This window comes from Podarcis gaigeae (genome assembly GCF_964106915.1).
Source record: "Podarcis gaigeae genome assembly, chromosome: 1".
Lineage (NCBI taxonomy): Eukaryota > Metazoa > Chordata > Lepidosauria > Squamata > Lacertidae > Podarcis > Podarcis gaigeae.
The window spans coordinates 110643095-110662183 of record NC_139678.1 but is presented as its reverse complement, the minus strand read 5'-3'; the positions used below and the strand labels follow the sequence as shown (position 1 = coordinate 110662183).

The 19089-nt window shown below is 42.8% G+C and overlaps 1 protein-coding gene across 1 annotated transcript in view; it reads right to left on the bottom strand.

The window, feature by feature from the left end:
- The window catches only part of DHRS9 (dehydrogenase/reductase 9), a 28717-nt gene extending 16744 nt beyond the window's left edge, over positions 1–11973 (bottom strand). The window contains exons 1-6 of the mRNA XM_083727698.1: positions 11811–11973; positions 8350–8576; positions 5871–6222; positions 3540–3798; positions 2500–2663; positions 1508–1732 (exon numbers count right to left, since the gene is read on the bottom strand). Of these exons, the coding sequence (XP_083583824.1) occupies positions 1508–1732; positions 2500–2663; positions 3540–3798; positions 5871–6222; positions 8350–8358 (1009 nt within the window). The 5' untranslated portion in view covers positions 8359–8576; positions 11811–11973. The remainder of the gene's footprint in view (positions 1–1507; positions 1733–2499; positions 2664–3539; positions 3799–5870; positions 6223–8349; positions 8577–11810) is intronic.
- Between the last annotated feature and the right edge of the window lie 7116 nt (positions 11974–19089).

Sequence of the window (19089 nt, the reverse complement as noted above, 5' to 3'; positions counted from 1 at the left end):
ACCAGGAGGGAGAGAACATGCCAGTTGGGCATGTGTCTCTGCCAGGGTCCTACTTGAGCGTAGGACCAGCTCCTGACAGTTACACCCCACCCAGCTGCCCACCCACTTACCCAGATTTTGGATCAAAGCTGGAAGAGGAGGATTCACCTGTCTCAGGACTCTGTCCTTCTCTGGAATATCTAGCACCAACACCACCGTAAATAGGGTGACCTATTTACTTGAAGAGAAACCTGCCCCATGGTTTGAGAACTGCTGAGATCTCAGCGCAGTTCACAATACAAAAACAGAAGACAAAACACAAAATGCATAATAGAAACAAGAACAACCAACCCCCCCCAAAAATAACCCCCTCCCTGCAAGGTAAACCACCCACAGGTAAATTTTATAAGCCACACAAAGAACTGGTTTGCAGATTGAAGTTCAGCCCCAAGGTCCTCTTTTTCCCCCCACTGAAAAGTCGAAGACAACTGAAAGTGTATGCCCACCATGCAGCAGAATCTTTATGTCTCCTACTGCTCAACACTTATAAACCCTTGGATGAACCATCTACAAGGTAAAGGTAAAGGTAAAGGGACCCCTGACCATTAGGTCCAGTCATGGCCGACTCTGGGGTTGCGGCGCTCATCTCGCTTTATTTGCAGAGGGAGCTGGCGTACAGCTTTGGAAGAGTCAGGATCACTCATTGCTCATTAGGGCCGGCCCAGGACATTTGGCCACTGATTTGAGAGTCTCAGCTTGCCTCATGGGCCGGCCAGGCCAGCCACTCATTCAGGAAGGAGTTGGCACACTTCTGCTCTACTAGCCTCCCCATAGACCACCCTAGCCAAGCAGCCTGGGGGTAGGGCATGGGATATGTGCTTCCAATCTTCAGATACGCAAGGGAACACATTCGTCAGAAAGGAAAGATGTTCTATACATGCTCAGGGGCCCTTGGAAGCCATCCCCCCCAAAGGATCTATTGCCTTTGGGAAGAAAAGAGAGCCAAAATATGCTCAGAGGCATTTAGCACCATAAAATGTTTGTTAAGGAAAAATGGGACAAGTCATAAGTTCCTGGGAAGTCAATAGTACAAGTCGATAGTATTTTCTGTGCGAGGAGAAAGAGATACCTCCCAGGTGTTGGGTAGAGCTCTTAGGAGGGACCAGGCTCTGTTAACAGGTTGTAGTATTTGCAACGGGCATAATTATCTGTGTACTTTGACAACATTCTGACAAACTAATAATTTCAAACTATTACTCGAACAATATTTGACCGGTCGATTCACTAAGATTTATTTGAGTTGGCAAATGCTAAGCCTGAGTCATCTAGATCTGCCTTCACTACCACTGGGCAAAGCAGTCCTTATGACAACTGCTTTTTAAAAAAAGGGGTAAACAAGAAAAGAGAAGCAATTATTGCCAACATCTCTGGATGCTTGATCACCTGTGAAAACAGATGTATTCATCTTCATTGTTCGGTACGCACAGCTTGAAAAAGCACGAGCTGGAGTTTTTTCGGATGCAATTTTACACAGCATTTGGGTCAAGCAGCTGAACTTTGTTCTTCATGAGTACAAAGTCCTGCACAAACGATGGCATTTTTGAAAGTGGTAGCCAAAGAATCTTAGCATCCATGCCTGCACTGTACCGGGCCTTTGGATATTTGCTCATTAAGGCATGTTCCATGCAATTCACAACCAATGAGATGTCTGTATTCTGACACAGCTTCACTAGTTTCTCCTTCTTTACTGCATCTGCAGAGAGAATGAAACCAGAAGAGGGAGGTAAAATATATGCAGCAATAAGCTTCAAGAGTCTTAATTGTGTGCAATCCGTACTTAATTATTTGAAGTACTGTTGACGTGGAGGTAGTTTTGCACTGTGCAAAGAGCATTGGCATATTATTACTTGCATTTAAATAATAAGGCTTCCTATCTCCTTTCGTTCCCTTCCCTTCTCTCTCCATTATCCAGCTGTGCTGCAGGCAGGACATGGAAGTCTTTGCAAGGTCTATTGGCATTGTGGGTAATCCTTGGGACGATTCCAAGGCCTACTGCTCTTCAGTCATGATGTATACTGTGGAGCATGAAGTTGAGGGAAGGAAGCAAAAAAGCTTCCCTCCTTTCTACCACATGTTGTCGCTACTGCATTCACCTCTGGTAAATGAAGGGAAGGATTAGGAGTGTGCTTTGACCGTGGGCTGGTGGAGATGAGAGGAGGTTGAATGCTAGGAACTCTTCTCTGCCCTAGATATTGATCTGAGCCACAGAAAATATCTTAAAAAAATTATTATTCTCATTTTTTTCAGTGAGACATATTCAATGCCTTAAAACAAAACCATGACATAAATTGACTCAGTCACAGAGTTCTCCTATTTTTGAGGTGCCTTTTTGAGTCATCTGGAAGTTAATTTCTTGACCAGGCTTGGGTGAACTTTGATGGCATCTCTACTTCTGACTACTTCAGTATTATGTTTAGGCCCTTTCTCCATTAATACAAAACAAAGCAACTCATGGCTTACCTTCCTTTAAGTATTTTTCACCATACTGCTTTTGTATAGTTTGAGGAAGAGTGTCCCAAACAGCCATTTTTTGTCTCATGACCATGTCTCTGTCAGAAAGCCCTGTTTTAAACAGCCCTGGCTCAATGCAAGAAACATTCACTCCAAATGGTTTCATGTCCTGTCTGCAAAGAAAGTAAAAAGCTGTCATTAATTTTTGTCAATAATGTGGGCAGATTTTTAGAGAAAGCGCTATGTAGATTCTGTCAGCAGCACATTATAGTTTCTGCACACAAACACAAAGATCTTATAAAGGAAACTTCTCTGTTTCTATATAAAATGAGTCAAGGTCATGGGATGCCTTTGGAGTCCTTGTGGTAAACCTCACGAATACACGAGATCCATCATGCATGTCCTCATATCAACTCCTGCCTATCTCCTTGACATTTAAACCAGATTGTATCTCTTCATTCATTTTATATTAATGGCTCCACCAGATCCCAGGGATCTGGGCCATTCTCTGCAATAACTTGGTAACTGGTTCTTGCTTCACAATTAATGCACCCAATGCAACTCAAGAAGACATTGAGTTCAGATGTTCAGCACAGACCTTCAAATCCTTTTCATGATGTGCACTTATGTTTCAAGTAAGATATCATTTGTGAACAGACACCAGACAGAACATGGACAGGTGGAGCCCATTATTTACATCCAAATAAGTCTTATATACTAGTATCTTGTGTACTATGTTGCAATGTAGGAAAAGTGGAGAAAGCGGAGTAAAAAAAACAACAGATGACCAAGAACTACATTAGTTTTTGAACTGATACATATAAGGAGCACTGTCTCATGGGTGTACCATTTCGCTGGATGACCCCTGATTCAGGTAGCATGGGAGATAGATTTGGATGGATGTCGGTGGTGGTGAGGGCAGTGGCATGGTGGAAACAGAATTCTACTAACGCCCAGTTTTATCCCCTGCATGCAGGCACTGAACCCATGCTCAGTTTGGGTTGAATCATGCATGCATTATGAAGATCATCCATTAGCTATCATTTTACCTTAAACTGTCGGTGAATGCTTCTGCCCCATATTTGGATGGACAATAACCACCTGAGCATATTGGTAGAACACCTCCAACACTGGTTACGTTTATTATCCTTCCCTTTGCCTTCTTCACCAATGGAAGCATGTGTATAGTAACATTGATGAGGCCTATTAGATTAACATCAATCGGTGCTTTATAGTGCTCAATGGTCAGCCAGTCAGTTGGTGCTGATACTCCCATAATTCCTGCATTATTGATCAGGCCCCACAGACCTATTGGGGGGAGAGATAAAAGAAAAGGACAATTTATTATGTCTGAGAATGAAACATTTTGGGAGAAATTGATTTCTGTGATTTAACATCCCCATTATCATTATTATTCGAAAGGCAGATAACAAGATCATCATCATAATGGTATAAAAATATCATTACATTTACGTAAAAACAGAAAGGTCGTAACAGTAACCCAGCTATGTTAATTGGTAGCAATTCACAATCATGCCATTTCTTTACTCTGAACACTTTAGTCTGAGTGAGCGAGGGCTAATTCACACACGCATGCACACCACTTGACATTTCATCATGCAGAAACTCACTGATGAATGTGTGCGTTGCCACTGCTGAAAAGTATTGTAATATTATGAGGGCAGTGTGAAAGCTCTGAATAGGACAATTATCTCCACACATGCACCTAATTGCTCACTCACTAAAGCAATACTTCGGTTTGCATCCTGTCATATGAGGGAGCTTGCCATATAAAATAGTAAAGTGCCTCCCCTACGCAGGACGTAGTTAACATCAAATCCAAATCATGAACAGCAGCGTGACCTTAAAAAGAGCAACTTTAAAGTGTTTTGAAATCAGGCAGGTATTCGTCTCGTTTTTTTTGTTTGTTGGTTTATGAGAAACTAGCCTGCTCCCCAGGACCTTAACAAGAACCTACTGGATCAGGCCAGCATCCTGTTCTCACAGTGGCAACCCAGGTGCCCACGAGAAACCCACGGTCAGGGCCTGAGCACAAACAGCACTCTCTGCCCCTGTGGTTTCTTTCAGTTGGTATTCAGAAGCAGACTGCAGTGCTTTCGACAGTGGAGGGAGAATATTGTTGTTGTTCTTAGTAGCCAATGATAGCCTGCTCCTCCATAGATCTGTCCAATCCTGTTTTAAAGCCATCCAAGATGGTGGCCGCCACTGCCTCTTATGGGAGCGATTATTCTAGAGTGCTAGCGTTATGAGACTTGGAGGAAAAAAGACTTACTTATCCCCTTTCTCCATGCCATTTCATACATTCCTATCATTTTGGTATTCTACTGTCCCCCAACCCTGGAAGAATTCCTGTGGAAAACCCTTATTAAAAATAAGACCACCATTTTTATTTCTACCCTGCCATAGCCAATACTGCTCCTAATAAGAGAGAAGGTTTGTGTGGCAGTGGCTAAACTAAATTACAACACTGAGTTACAGCACTAAGCTTACAACAGTAAAAAGCCGTAATTTTAAAATGCCTGCAATTTCCCTGTAATCTTCACCCCTTTCTCTACTGCTCACATGCTATTACCCCCATACCTACTCAGAAGTAAGCCCCATTTTGTTCAACAAGCCTCTTAATAAGTTTCAGAATTTCACAGCCTCACCCACACTCTGCCACATCATTGCACAACCTACTTTGAATTTCCTTTCTATGCTTTTAAAACATGAAGGCTGTGGAAACAGGAAGGGGGGAGAGAGCTCACTCTGAACAAAACAGCCAATAAAAAACTTACCAACAATTATATATACAAATAATTTCCAGTCTGGACCTAAGAGACACAGGAGGTATCCACACTTCCTCTTGCCCCACCACTTTCCCCCAGGGAAAGCTGCTCTTTAGTGCTCAATCAGAGCAAATGGCAATTTGGGCATTCCTCCAGATTGATGTTTGCTTCAATTTAGCACTAAACAGGGGATTTTCCCTGGGAAAAAGCAGGAAAACCACTTGGACCCATGCTTTCGAGGCATGGGGCAAGCAGAAGTGTGGATGAGCCCTCACCCAGTGGACAGAAGCCACAATGCATGGTGATCACTTTATACCCCAAACCGTAAGTTTAATTAAAAACTTGCTTTAAGAAGGAAAGGAAAAACCTAAGAAATACCAAAACAATTCATTGGCTTTTTGTGCAGGTTAGCAGATATGTACCTGGAGGCTATATCTTTAAGGTTGCACAGAAGCAGAAATTCTGTACACTAAGCCTTCCTCCTTCACAGCAGCCCTTAATTCTATGCCTCTCTTAAATGTGCAGGAGCCCTCTTGGGGTCTGCACCGCATTTAGTAGATTTTGGGAAGAGTGCAGGTGCCTGTCACCTACCTTTATCCCCTACTTCTTTTTTAACATATTCCGTAACTGATTTGATGTTCTCTGTGTTTGTCACGTCCAGTAGCACAGCGTGGAGGTGCCTGGAAGTCTCTGCTTTCAGCTCTGCGGCTCCCTGTTGAGTCTGGCAGGCAGCAATCACTTGAAACCCTTTCTTATCGAAGGTTTTGGCCGCCCGCTTTCCAAATCCAGAGTCACAGCCGGTGATGAACACATATTTCCCTACAAGGTACATATCTTTTAACTTCTGCCCTGCTCTCCATTTCCACCAGACGAAGCAGATGACAAACCACATCAACATGTAGTAAAAAAGTCCGATTTCGAGACCGCTATCTTCCATTTCCTCCTTGAAAGAGACAGAAAGACACGTTACAACAGGCATTTCCCTGCCATTAGCATCATTTCCTGACCGTGAAAATCTAAAGGAAATAAAAAGCGGGGGCAACACTGAGAGCCACTCACACTTTCCATCACCAGCCTTTAACTTCTGTTAAAATAAGGAAAGCTTCCCTGGGGGCCAGTAAATAAAATGGTCACTTTGCATTCATCAGAGTGTGGAAGTTTTAAGTCGTTAGAAAGCATCACAGACTTGTGGCCTCTCAGTCAGGCTGTATATGGGGAGTAAAGTCCCTTGAACGCAAGAGAATCTGAAATATAGCACACAATGGGGTTGGGCTGAAAATATAGCACTTCACATAATCTTGCCAAGCCTAACAACCACTCTGTAAGGTAGGTCAATACAGTGGTACCTCGGGTTACATACGCTTCAGGTTACATACGCTTCAGGTTACAGACTCCGCTAACTCCGTACCTCGGGTTAAGAACTTTGCTTCAGGATGAGAACAGAAATCGCGCAGCAGCGGCACAGCAGCAGCGGGAGGCCCCATTAGCTAAAGTGGTGCTTCAGGTTAAGAAAAGTTTCAGGTTAAGAACGGACCTCTGGAACGAATTAAGTACTTAACCTGAGGTACCACTGTATTATTAAAGCAACAGGTTTTGAGACTGAGAAATAGTGGCCAGTGAATTAATGGAGGATGTAAGGTAAGATTTGGAGCAACTTGCCCTTATGTATTGTATGATATCTGTTCTATTGACTTCATTAGTATTAGTATTAGTATTAGTATTAGTATTAGTATTAGTATTATTAGTATTAGTGTTATCATTAACATTCTGCCTTTTTCCCCGACAGGGACTCAAGGCAGCTTACAGTAAAAACAGGAACAGTTTAAAACATAGGGAAAAAAACAATTAAACATTAATAGAATTAAAACTATACACACATACACATATACACATATATATAAGCTCTATTGTTAGCTGCTCTGAGCCCGGCTTTGGCTGGGGAGGGCGGGATATAAATAAATTTATTATTATTATTATTATTATTATTATTATTATTATTATTATTATTAAAAACATACAGATAATTACATTGAAATTTTCATTCAGAGTAGTCAGTCCCTAAAAGCCTGTAGGAATAAGGAAGTCTTCACCTGCCAGCAGAAGGGCAGCAAGGAGGGAGCCAGCCTCACATTTCTGTGGAGGGAGCATTTATACCCTACATTTCTTCCTTTGAACTCAAGGTATCTTATTATATGGGACTTCCTGAACATCCTCACTCAGGCACTGGCAGGTTCTAGGGTTGTACAACTCTGCCAATTTCAGTTTCTCTCAGATTCACACTTTTCCCAGTCTTAAATTCAGTTTGCCACAACGACAGTTAGCTCAGTTGGTTAGAGCATGGTGCTAACACCACCTGTGTCGCTGGTTTGATCCCCATATGGGCCACCTGCATATTCCTGCATTGCAGGGGGCTGGACTAGAGGGCCCTTGGGGTCCCCTCCAACACTACAATTATATATGTTTCTAACATTTCTGCATCAGTCTGTGATATTTATTTATTTATTTATTTAGGGGGGAAATGCCGTTATGAAAAGTTCACCAGCTTTTTAACATGCATTTCTCAAAATATGCATGTTTTAATGCAGTTTTGCCTAATCTATGCACCTGTTCAAGTCACCCTCCCTAGTCTAAATGCATTTTTATGCACACTTTCCAGACCCAGCTGTGCTTAGCTCATTCAGCATGCTGACTCCACCATATGCCGTCAGCCTGGAACGAGCATGCCTATAACATTTCCACAGCACAGAATTAATTACAACTATTACTTCACCCATCCTCACAACAAGGACATCAGTATCATCACATCAGAGAGAGGTAACTGAGGTTGGGAAAGAATCATTTGACCAAGGCCATCAAGAGATTTCACAGATGAGCTCAGACTTGTGTGCACCTATTTCTTGCCCTGATTCTGCAGTGCTGCTGAAGGCATTGCTAACTTGACTTCTTCAGTGCCATGGCTTCAGATCACTAGTACGCATAGACTTACAGCAGCATCAAGCAATCACCTGTTTCGGAGGCTGGCTGAAAACTAAAGAGTGCAAAACAAAACAGAATCCATTTATACATTTACCTCTGTCATGCTGGCTGTGGCTCCTTAGGGAAAGGGTGTTTCTCCTCCTATATGATCTGACTGGATCAATATGCTGTTTGCTTATCTTCTCAGATTAGTTCCCTCTGTGTGGCAGGACTCATTTTAAAAGCAGGACATTGCACACACGATGTTGCGGAATGGAATAGGTAGATGTGGCTGTCTGTCCTCACTTCCTCCGGAATTTCGCTCGCAAAGATGCAGTCAACCTATTGGTGAAATAATTACAGAACAATACAGCTGCTATTTAGTAAGCTCGCACAGATCTGAAATAAGTTTGCAACACTCACTATGGACTAGTATGTTATGAGCCTCGGGTTACAGATGCTTCAGATTACAGACTCCGCTTACCCAGAAATAGTACCTTGGGTTAAGAACTTTGCTTCAGGATGAGAACAGAAACCGCACGGTTGCGGCGCGGCGGCAGCAGGAGGCCCCATTAGCTAAAGTGGTGCTTCAGGTTAAGAACAGTTTCAGATTAAGAACGGACCTCCAGAACAAATTAAGTTCTTAACCCGAGGTACCACTGTAGTTGGGTGTGTTTTTTAATTGTATACGGTAGTTTATAGCTTTCTGCCATTTTAGACTGCAATTCTGGAAGAAAACCCACTGAACTCAATGGAAGCTACTTCCGAGTAGGTATGTATAGGGTTGTACTGTTAATGGTGTAAAACAAGGGCGGGGAATCTATGACCCTTCAGCTCCAGCCAGCATGAACAATAGTTGGCTATGACAGGAGTTGGGAATCCAACGACATCTGGAAGTCATTGCAAACTATCCTGAATCCAAATTTGGCAAGGGGTGTTATAGTGCTATTTAAAATAAATAAACAAGAATTTTAAAACAACAGACAGACAGACAGAAAAACAAACAAACAAACCTATAAATTTGTTCTACCCTGCAAGGAAAATAACCCACCAATTGTGTCATTCCCTGCAAATATTGAACATTCGATACAATTCCAACCCCCCAGAACAGTTTGCATGCAAACACAGTTACGAAAGTTGTTGATAACAAAGCAACAGTTAAAGCACACCTCCAGTTACATCTCAAACGCCTGGTGAAATAAGAATGTTTCCACTTGCCTTCGAAAGGAGACCCAGGAGGAACACAGGCAGACCTCGCTTGAAGGGTGTGCCTGCTACGACTTCAGAGCCGCAATTGAATAGGCTCTGTTCCTAGAAGCTTATATCCTCCCCAAGTAACATGACATTCCTCAACTTCCGTTTGTTTCAAAATCCCCCATTTTTTTTAATCTAAAATTTATTTTAGATCATCCAGGCAGCTTTTCTCAGACAAGTAAGGTTTTTCAGCTTCATTACTTCCTCTTTTCTTAAATGGAAGAAGGATAAATGCTTCTCAGTCTCCTCTCACTTCTTCAGGGAAGGGGAAACCCTTTAAAACTCTCTGTTCTCTTTTCAAACACACATAAGAGGAGCCTGGCTGCTGGATAAAACCAGAGGCCCATCTAACCCAGCATTCTGTTCTCACAGCAGCCAACCAAATACCAAGACATGAGCGCAAGAGCCCTTTTCCTGCTCACAATCCCAAGGAGCTGGTTCAGAGCTGTACTGCCTCTGAGACTGGACCAGTAGCCATTCATACCCTTATTCTCCACAAATCTGTCCAATTCCTTTTTACATTCACCTTGATTTGCTTTCGGGCCGTATGTTCACCTTCTCACCAATCAATCATTCATGCATTCCACACTGTTCAAGGCATTTCTTCATCACTTTCCTAACTGCAAAAAGTGGGGGTTTTTGCACAAGGGCAACAAAGTGTTTTAATCCACTTTAATCGCACAAACCTTTTTTTTTTTTTTTTTTTTTGCTATACACAAAGTACCCGTATTTTTCGCTCTATAAGACGCACCAGGCCACAAGATGCACTTATTTTTTGGAGGAGGAAAACAAGAAAAAAATTATTCTGAATCTCAGAAGCCAGAACAGCAAGAGGGATCGCTGCGCAGTGAAAGCAGCAATCCCTCTTGCTGTTCTGGCTTCTGGGATAGCTGTGCAGCCGGCATTCGCTCCATAAGACGCACACACATTTCCCCTTACTTTTTAGGAGGGAAAAAGTGAGTCTTATAGAGCAAAAAATATGGTACTTGACAGTCTGCATGAGCCAGTGGAGACGAATTAGGGCTAATGGAGAACTACCTCATCAGCCCCTCAACACCTGCCTTGAAGAACGCTTGAAGGAGCTGGGTATGTTTTGCCTGGAAAAGAGGAGACTGAGAGGAGATATGATAGCTACCTTCAAATATCTTAAGGGCTGTGACACGGAAGAGGGAGTATGCTTGTTTTCTCCTGCTCTGCAGGGCAGGACTCAAACCAATGGATTGGTTACAAGAAAGAAGATTCTGACTCAACATCAGGAAGAACTTCTGACAGTAAGAGCTGTTTGACAGTGGAACAAACAAGAGGTGCTGGACTCTCCTTCCTTGGGGGTTTTTAAGCAGAGGTTGGATGGCCATCTGTCATGGATGCTTTAGCTGAGATTCCTGCACTGCAGGGGGTTGGACTAGATGACCCTTGGGTCCCTTCCTATCTCTAAGATTCTATGATCTTACAACTAATCGGGCTAGCTCTTCTTTTCATTGGCTCTGGCTTCACCTACCAGCATTTCCTTTTAAGAATCCATGTAAATTTAGGAGTTTCCCTTTTCATCTCCAAGTTTATCCTGGAATGCCCATTCAACACCCACACCTGCCAGGAATAGTGCCTCAGATCATATTCCCTTATCTTAACAGTGCATGTTCAAGCTGGCAGTCAAGGCACTGACCTGCATTTGCACAGGAAACTTTTTTGGAGAACAGATAAATGAGCAGAGCTCTTCCTTGGCTTATTTAGATGTTTCGGTTTTTTTAATTTTACAATAAATCAGGTCTGTGATAAGTGGTTCGGTTAGTCTACTGCCACATTCCAATGCCTCCTTTCTGAGAATTTTCTTTTACAAATTCTGGATTACATGAAACTAATACTTTTCAAAAAATAGAATAAAATAAAATATGAAAGCCTCTCATATTGTATTTTAAGAGCCCTCTACATGCCATACAATTTTGGATTGGAAAGAGTGTCTCAGTTGCTCTTTTTCTGGTCTCACACATGCTTTTCTGTAGTTATGGGTTTTCTTTGACCGCTCTGTAGCTTGCTGACTGAATAAAAAAGAAATTATAACTTAGCACACAGAAAGGGTGAAATAGTCTCAGAAATCCAAATGTTGTTTAAAATCAGGGTCAAGATATACACTCGTTTCTTTCCCTCTAACGGCATCCTGACCTAGAAAGATGTGGACTTCAGTTTTCAACCCTCTCTGAGATTATGCCATGCTAATTTTTCTTGTTTGCTGTCCTGATCTGAGGAAGAAGGTTGTCATTGAGCTATGTACACTTAGAGGTGAGCTACACTGATCATGAAGGAGATGACAACAAGAATAGTCACCCTTGTGATTGTAAGGAGCTGACTGTTGGATCCACCCAGCGGTTGCTGACACAACTCCCATGTTCCTTCCCTGGCAGGGCAGAGCAAGTGTAGCAGATCTAGTGCCCTTGAGGTTCCCTGGTCTCCAGCATCCAAAAGCCTGGGGCTCACATGGCAGGGCCTGGTGATGTCACAAGGCAAGCTCTAGTGATGTCACAAATCCTATGAATCCATGGAGTGAAGATCACATGCCATTGCGAAGCAGATCACCCAAGGAAATGAGCCAACATTCCTAGAAACAAACACACCTCTCTCTCATACTCATCCTTGGGTGTGTGGGTGTGCGCGCACACACAGAGCAATGCAACCCACATCTACTTTCTTCCTAGCTTTATCTTTCATTCTAAATTGCTTCCTTCTTCCTTTCCTTTATATTCATTTTTCGCTCTGATTCCCCTCTTCCTTGGTTCCTCTCCAAATTCTTCCATTTAAGGGTGTCCACAGGCACCTTTCCAGTGGGGAGTAAAATGCTTGAAAGGGGGGAGAGCATGGTAGTTTCACACACAAAAGAAAGACAAACCGCAATTGTACGTTTTGTCCCATATCTCAGGGTCTACAAAGGCTAGAAACATCTCTGGTTTAACAAAGAATTCTGGGAATTATGGTTTACTAGTGGGAAAGGACTGCTCATCCCCTTCATGGATGCTCATGGTCCAACCCCTGTTCCCTCCCTCCCTTTCTCTGTGCTACAATAATTTTTGTATACATCATTTGGCAGGAGAACTGCATCACAAAATGTGGATCAGTGCACATTTCAAAAGACAGCTGTGTTTCGGTTTGCATATTGTTTTTGAAAATGTGAAGTAGGTAGGTTCGCATTCAAATCTGAACTGAACCGAGTCCCTGTGGTGATGCGTCTGAGGGAACGGGGGCATTTGACAAGCCCCCAGGTGGTTCCAGCCCACCGCCTGGCTGCCGGTCGAACTCCAGCCCTTGGTTCTGCATCAATCAGCGACTCGGAGCTTCAGAAGCCTTTCAGAAGCTGAGCATGCAAGCCAGCAGAGATAACAAACTCTTCGCGACGGAAGGGTGAACAGAGGCATATGTAAAGCATATTTACAAACAGTTTATTCAGCATAGATCAGGAAAAAGAAAACATGTCTGCTCTCCTTCATGTTCAAGAGCAAGAAGCGTAAAGCAAAAGCTATACACAAATGGAAGTTCCCAGCAAGCTAGAATGGAACATCAATATCCTAACATCCTTTCCGTGTAACCTGTATTATTCAGACAATGTCCTAACAGTCCCTTCCTAATCCTTGCTCCCTCCCAGGAGCCTGGAGAAAATGAACCCAACAATTTAACAGAGCCCTACCATGTTCATCCCTCGGGAATCTTTTTCTCCTGACCTCTTGACAAAGGCTTTTGGTTGAATCAGGAGTTGCTGGGTATCTCCCCCCAGTTCTCTTTTAAGAGGTAGAAATTCAGGGGGTGATGCAATGATTATTTAGAAATTTAGCAAATGGGGCTTTGCCTATCAGATAGGCATTAAAGACCTCCAGTAGACGAACCTGGTGTTTAAAAGCCGCACCGCAAGGCCAGAGAGCTGGCTGAAAGAGCAGATGAAACCAGAAAAGGGGGGTGGCAAATTTCACATGTTTCCTACTGCATGAGTGAGGGAGTATGAGGGCATGTGCGTATGTCATGGGAAAGGTGGCAACTCAAGGTCCCTATGGAATCAGCGTAGGGTTGCCAGGCAATAATTTGGAAGAATCTCCTTTCTTTCTTTTTTCTTTTCCAACAGCATTTGTAAATATTAAAGGAAATGATAAGTAACAATAATAATAAGTAAATAATAGAGTAGACCCATTAAACAATTGACAGGAGTCAGTCATACCCATTGATTTCATTCATAGTTTCATAGAGCTTGATTTAATCGTTCACGATCCAGTGAGAAGGATGGGTGGATAGTCAGACAGACCGACATGCCCATACAGTATGCTTCATTTTCTACCCTGTTAAGTGAGGCTATCCATATCAGTAAGGAGAAGTTAGAATAATTAATAGCAATAATAATTACGTACCATGTTGCTCTAAGATCCCAAAGTACTTGCTATGCATTATCTCTGTCATTGCAATAACCCTTTCTGGTACAGCAACATTATGGTCCCTGCGTTATAGGGGACTGGGTGTCTAGGAGGCTATGGCTGACTTAAAAGCCGACAAAAGCTTACGTTTGTTGGGGGTTTTTTAGGTGCTACAATACTCTTTGTTGCTTTGGCTTGTATAAGACTCCCAGGTGAGTCCATGACAGTATGGAAATTTGAACCAGAGGATCACCATCTCATAACTCACACTTTTACAGCCACTACATTACACCAATTAGTAAAATGCTTGCATCCCAAATATGGAATTGGTACCTACCTACTCAGTCGAAGAAAATATGTTGGCAGGTTGGCTGTTAAAGGTGCGCCTTACAAGTACAGCTAGTCCAAAAACTCTCTCTCTCCTTCTTCCCTGGCAATCTTCTAAAGGTGATTCCTGCACAGAACCACCTTTTGACTTTTTAAATTAAGGCATCACAATGAGAGCCTTCTGACTCAAGTCATAAACAAATTGCAGATCTCGTGAGTCATATTGTTGATTACATAAGTCATTTATGTTGTACAGGTGCATTCAGTTTGGCAGTGAGTCACACTCGTGTTTCCTCAGCTACGAAACACACAGTCCAGAGTCAAGGGTCACAGTATTGGTGTAAATGAGTAATACTTCCTTCAAGTGAATTAAATAATTTAGCCAATTATTTAAAATTACTGTATTTTAATGGTGGTGTTATATTTTTGTGAGCCACCATGGGAGTTCCATTGCAAACTGGAGGGCGGGAGAAACAAAACAAAACAAACTGGTAACCTGGATTCCACCTCCTATCAGTCTCAGTCAGCATGGCCAATGGACATCATAGGAATCATGTCCAGCAACATCTTGGGGAACACAGTAAGCCCTGCTCTGGTTGGTTATCAGATCTGGCAAGACAAAAACCTCCTTCTGGCTGGCACCATTGGCATCCTAATCAATGCTTGTTTATATCTCTCAAGGTTAAGTCTCCATATTTCCAACTTCACTGTAGGACACCTCTGCCATTCTAGGCAAAACATGGCATTCTAGGCCAAAGCTTCATTTTGCTTCATGCAGCAATCTCTGAAGAAGCTGACTGAACTGGAAGTGGACTCTTACTTCAGCGCTGCCATTTTCTACCACAGAAGGCTAGCTTAAGGTTACTGAGCAGGCCACATAGTACTCGCAGTTCTCTTCTTCAACATAGCGAACGGCGAGGGAGCTCACGAGGAAACGGCAGGAGTTTCCTCAACCCTCACACGCCATGTCACTTTGCTGAATGGTGAGACCAGTGGTTCCACAGCTACCAGCTGGTGGCCACCAAGATGAGCACCAGCAGGACTGTTGCTGCCATTTTGAAACTCTTGTAACAGCCACAAAAAAAGACATAAGGGGGATGAGTGTCACCTTTAGCCCACTAAATAGCTCCATGCTCCCCAGGTAAAAAAAAATCAGCCATCTGTTGAACTTTTGACCCACCATAGGAGCCAACTCCTAGGGGCCAGAGTCCCTTTGACGCCCTCAAAAAAAAAAAAAATATTTGAGGGGGCAAGCCCCCCCCCCATGACAAGCATTGTCACATAGCTGTCAACTTTTCCCTTTTCTTGTGAGGAATCCTATTCGGAATAAGGAATTTCCCTTTAAAAAAGGGAAACATTGACAGCTATGCATTGTCATTCCAATGCTGTGTGTGCACTGTGTCTTGTGATTGATTATGTGAGGTGGGGCTTGCCTGGGACCCCCCAAAAAAATATTTTGTTCAAGTTGGCACCCCTGTGACCCACCATTAGTACAGAACCCTGTTAATAAACCAGTGAGGTCTCCAATCTGAGCTAGAGGATGAATTGAATATTCAAGTTTCAACAAACATAGAACCAAACTATACTGTCCATCAGGGAACAATAATAGTACAGTCTGTCAGGAATGATAATCACATTACCCTTTAATGCTAGGAATTTTGGTTGATTCATATTCTACAGTCTTTTAAATGTGTTTGTGGGAGAGGGAGGTTATTATTTTGTTTTTCTTTTAACTATTTGTTTTGTGCTTGTTATTCTGTATTTTTATCTTGTGAACCGCCCTGAGCTCTTCGGATTAAGGGCAAAATATAAATTAGGTAAATAAATAAAGTTTGTGCCCTGCAGGCAGGAAAGGCAGAGAGAGGGTTCCCCACCCCCACCCACTTCACTTAATCTTCCCCTTATAGAAAAAAACCCTCACCTACTGAAATTCTAGCTGCCTTTTGGCTTTTAAAGACATGGGAGTTCTTGCCACAGGAGCTAGGAAGAAAAAACAATTATTTGGGTCAGTCATTATTACACAGGGAAGCTATTTCCCTTTGGTGAACATGAGGTAAATGTGTGATCAATCGTTATTCTATATTTAACTTGCAGAGTAGGGGAGAAATACTGATCAAATGAAGTAATCTTCACCTGATGCAGCAAGTGAGGAGACTGGCAGCCAGTGTACACCCTGAGAGCGATTGTTCTCTCATTTTAATACCACTCCCTTTCAAACAAATACTTTCCAACATGGTGTTCATTTTTTCCCCATATTCACCACAAGAATATAGGGTGGTGCCTTATACTGAGTCAGACCAGTATAAGCTCCATATTGTTTTCACTGACTGGCAGCAGTTCTCCAAGGTTCCAGATGAGACATTCCCTAGAGATGCCAAGGTTTGAACCTGGGACTTTCAAAGTAGATGCTCTACCAGTGAACTACAGCCCTTCCCACCAAGACACCACTGCCGTATCAGAGTATAACCTTTGCCAATTCTACGATATCATTAGTACAGATGTACCTCGGAAGTCAAATGGAACCCGTTCTGGTAGTCCATTCAACTTTCAAAATGTTTGGAAACCAAAGCTCCTGCAGCCAATCAGAAGCCGCGGAAGGCCCATTGGACGTCTGGGTTCCAAAGAACGTTCACAAATTGGAACACTCACTTCCGGGTTTGTGGCGTTCGGGAACCAAAATGTCCGAGTACCAAGGCGTTTGGAATCCAAGGTACAACTTGTATTAATATTTTAAAGTTTGCAGTGGTACAAAATAAAGTGAAAAAGGTGGGCGGAAGAAAGAGAAGGAATACAATGCAATATATGGCAATGTAGCTATGATTCTTCTCTGCACACACAAATATTTGTTGATGAGGACTGTCATTTCTGAAGTGAGCAGGCTGATGTCAGCCCATCGCTACACGAGGTCATTTCCTAAGAATTAATTGGTTGTTGGAAGGCTGTGCTTCCTCCGTGTGTCATGTTTCCTTTTTCAAATGTCATAAAACTGTGGGAAGCAGTGCAGCCACGACTTTTGCTCTAGATCTCACGTCTTGCAACATTTCTGAGTTGTGTAATGTGATGGGATATGGTACAGTGGTACCTCGGGTTAAGTACTTAATTCGTTCCGGAGGTCCGTTCTTAACCTGAAACTGTTCTTAACCTGAAGCACTACTTTAGCTAATGGGGACTCCTGCTGCTGCTGCGCCGCCGGAGCATGATTTCTGTTCTCATCCTGAAGCAAAGTTCTTAACCCGAGGTACTATTTCTGGGTTAGCGGAGTCTGCAACCTGAAGCGTATGTAACCTGAAGCATATGTAACCTGACGTACCACTGTAGTTACAAAGTAAGTGCAGCTGCCGTTAGAGCCACTAGTTCGTGGTTGTGATAATTGGGTGATATAAGATGCCTGGTTTGTAATAGAAATGCCCACCCTGGGTAGGTGTGGCTCCCTCCACAGTTTGGTGACAGGAACTAGCTGGAACCTTAGTTTTACTTAGTTTTGTTTGTTGGCTTGCTTGCTTTTCTAAAAAATGAGGCACTGATATTCATCTGTTGATGAAGGCACCATGGGCGCCAGCACAAAATGGCTCCCATGGGTAGCCAAAAGGGAAAGAAAGGTGATAGTACTCTGTACCAATGAGTACCACCACACACACAGCATTGCCTTTATTGTGAAGCAAGACCAAGCTCATTTGTAAAAAGGACCCCTGACAGTTAAGTCCAGTCGCGAACGACTTTGGGGTTGTGCGCTCATCTCGCTTTACAGGCCAAGGGAGCCGGGATTTGTCCGCAGACAGTTTTTCCAGGTCATGTGGCCAGCATGACTAAGCTGCTTCTGGAGAAACCAGAGCAGCGCATGGAAACACCATTTACCTTCCCGCCAGAGTGGTACCTATTTATCTACTTGCACTTTTTGGAGTGCTTTCGAACTGCTAGGTTGGCAGGAGCTGGGTCCGAGCAACAGGCACTCACCCTGTTGCAAATAAATACCACTGTTGGAGTTGCCCTGAGTCCTGCTCCCTGGCAATAGGGCAGACCCACTGCAAGTTTGCCTCACAAAGTGAGTACCCTCCCAAAACACCCATGGGATACCATAGACTACGTATGTCCCCAAAGTGTGAAAGGTGGATCCCAACATGATCAGCTACACACCTGACTCTTTAATTCTGAAAGCCAGTAATTAAAATTGCAGAGAAGCTGTGAATTTAATAGAAAAGATTAGAATGATGGCAGGTGAATTAAGATGCTTAAAATGCAGTTGCATCAGCTGTTATCGGGGTCCAGTTGCATCACACACCAATGTTCAGCGGCCAAATGAAAGGTCACCTGTGTATTGGCAACACACTGATGATACACATATAGCTCAGAGCTTTTGTTGTTGGCTCCTAATTGGTAAGGTCTCCATTGGGGCTCCATGAGCTCCAGAAGGGGGTTTCTACTATTCACACCAAAGAAGACCTCTTACTGCTTCTGTCAAACGTTGTTGTGGGTGGTGAACCCATAAATGACTTCTCTTGAAAGCTTTCAAAAATGCTTCCAGCCTAGGTTGAATCAAAGGGGAACTTTGTGAAGCTTTCTGGCTAGTTAGCTGCTTAGCCTCCAGCTGAAAAAGATAAAGAATGAATGCTGTGCAAATTTTGGGAAAGGAACAAAGATTTTTAGCTTCAGATTTAGAGATGGACTTTCAAAGTGATTTTTGTACCCATTCTACATACATAAGACTTCATTGTTGACCTTTAATCAATAATTATTATAATGTTGCCTTTCTGAGGCTGCATAAGACATTTGTTTTTGTTTTCTGTGTAGTTTTTCAAAGATTTCTATTTTCTCATTTTGCTGTTCAGCTGTATGATAATTTTACTCAAGTTAAAATTCTACACTGAATGTCAATGAACTCTGAGGACCAC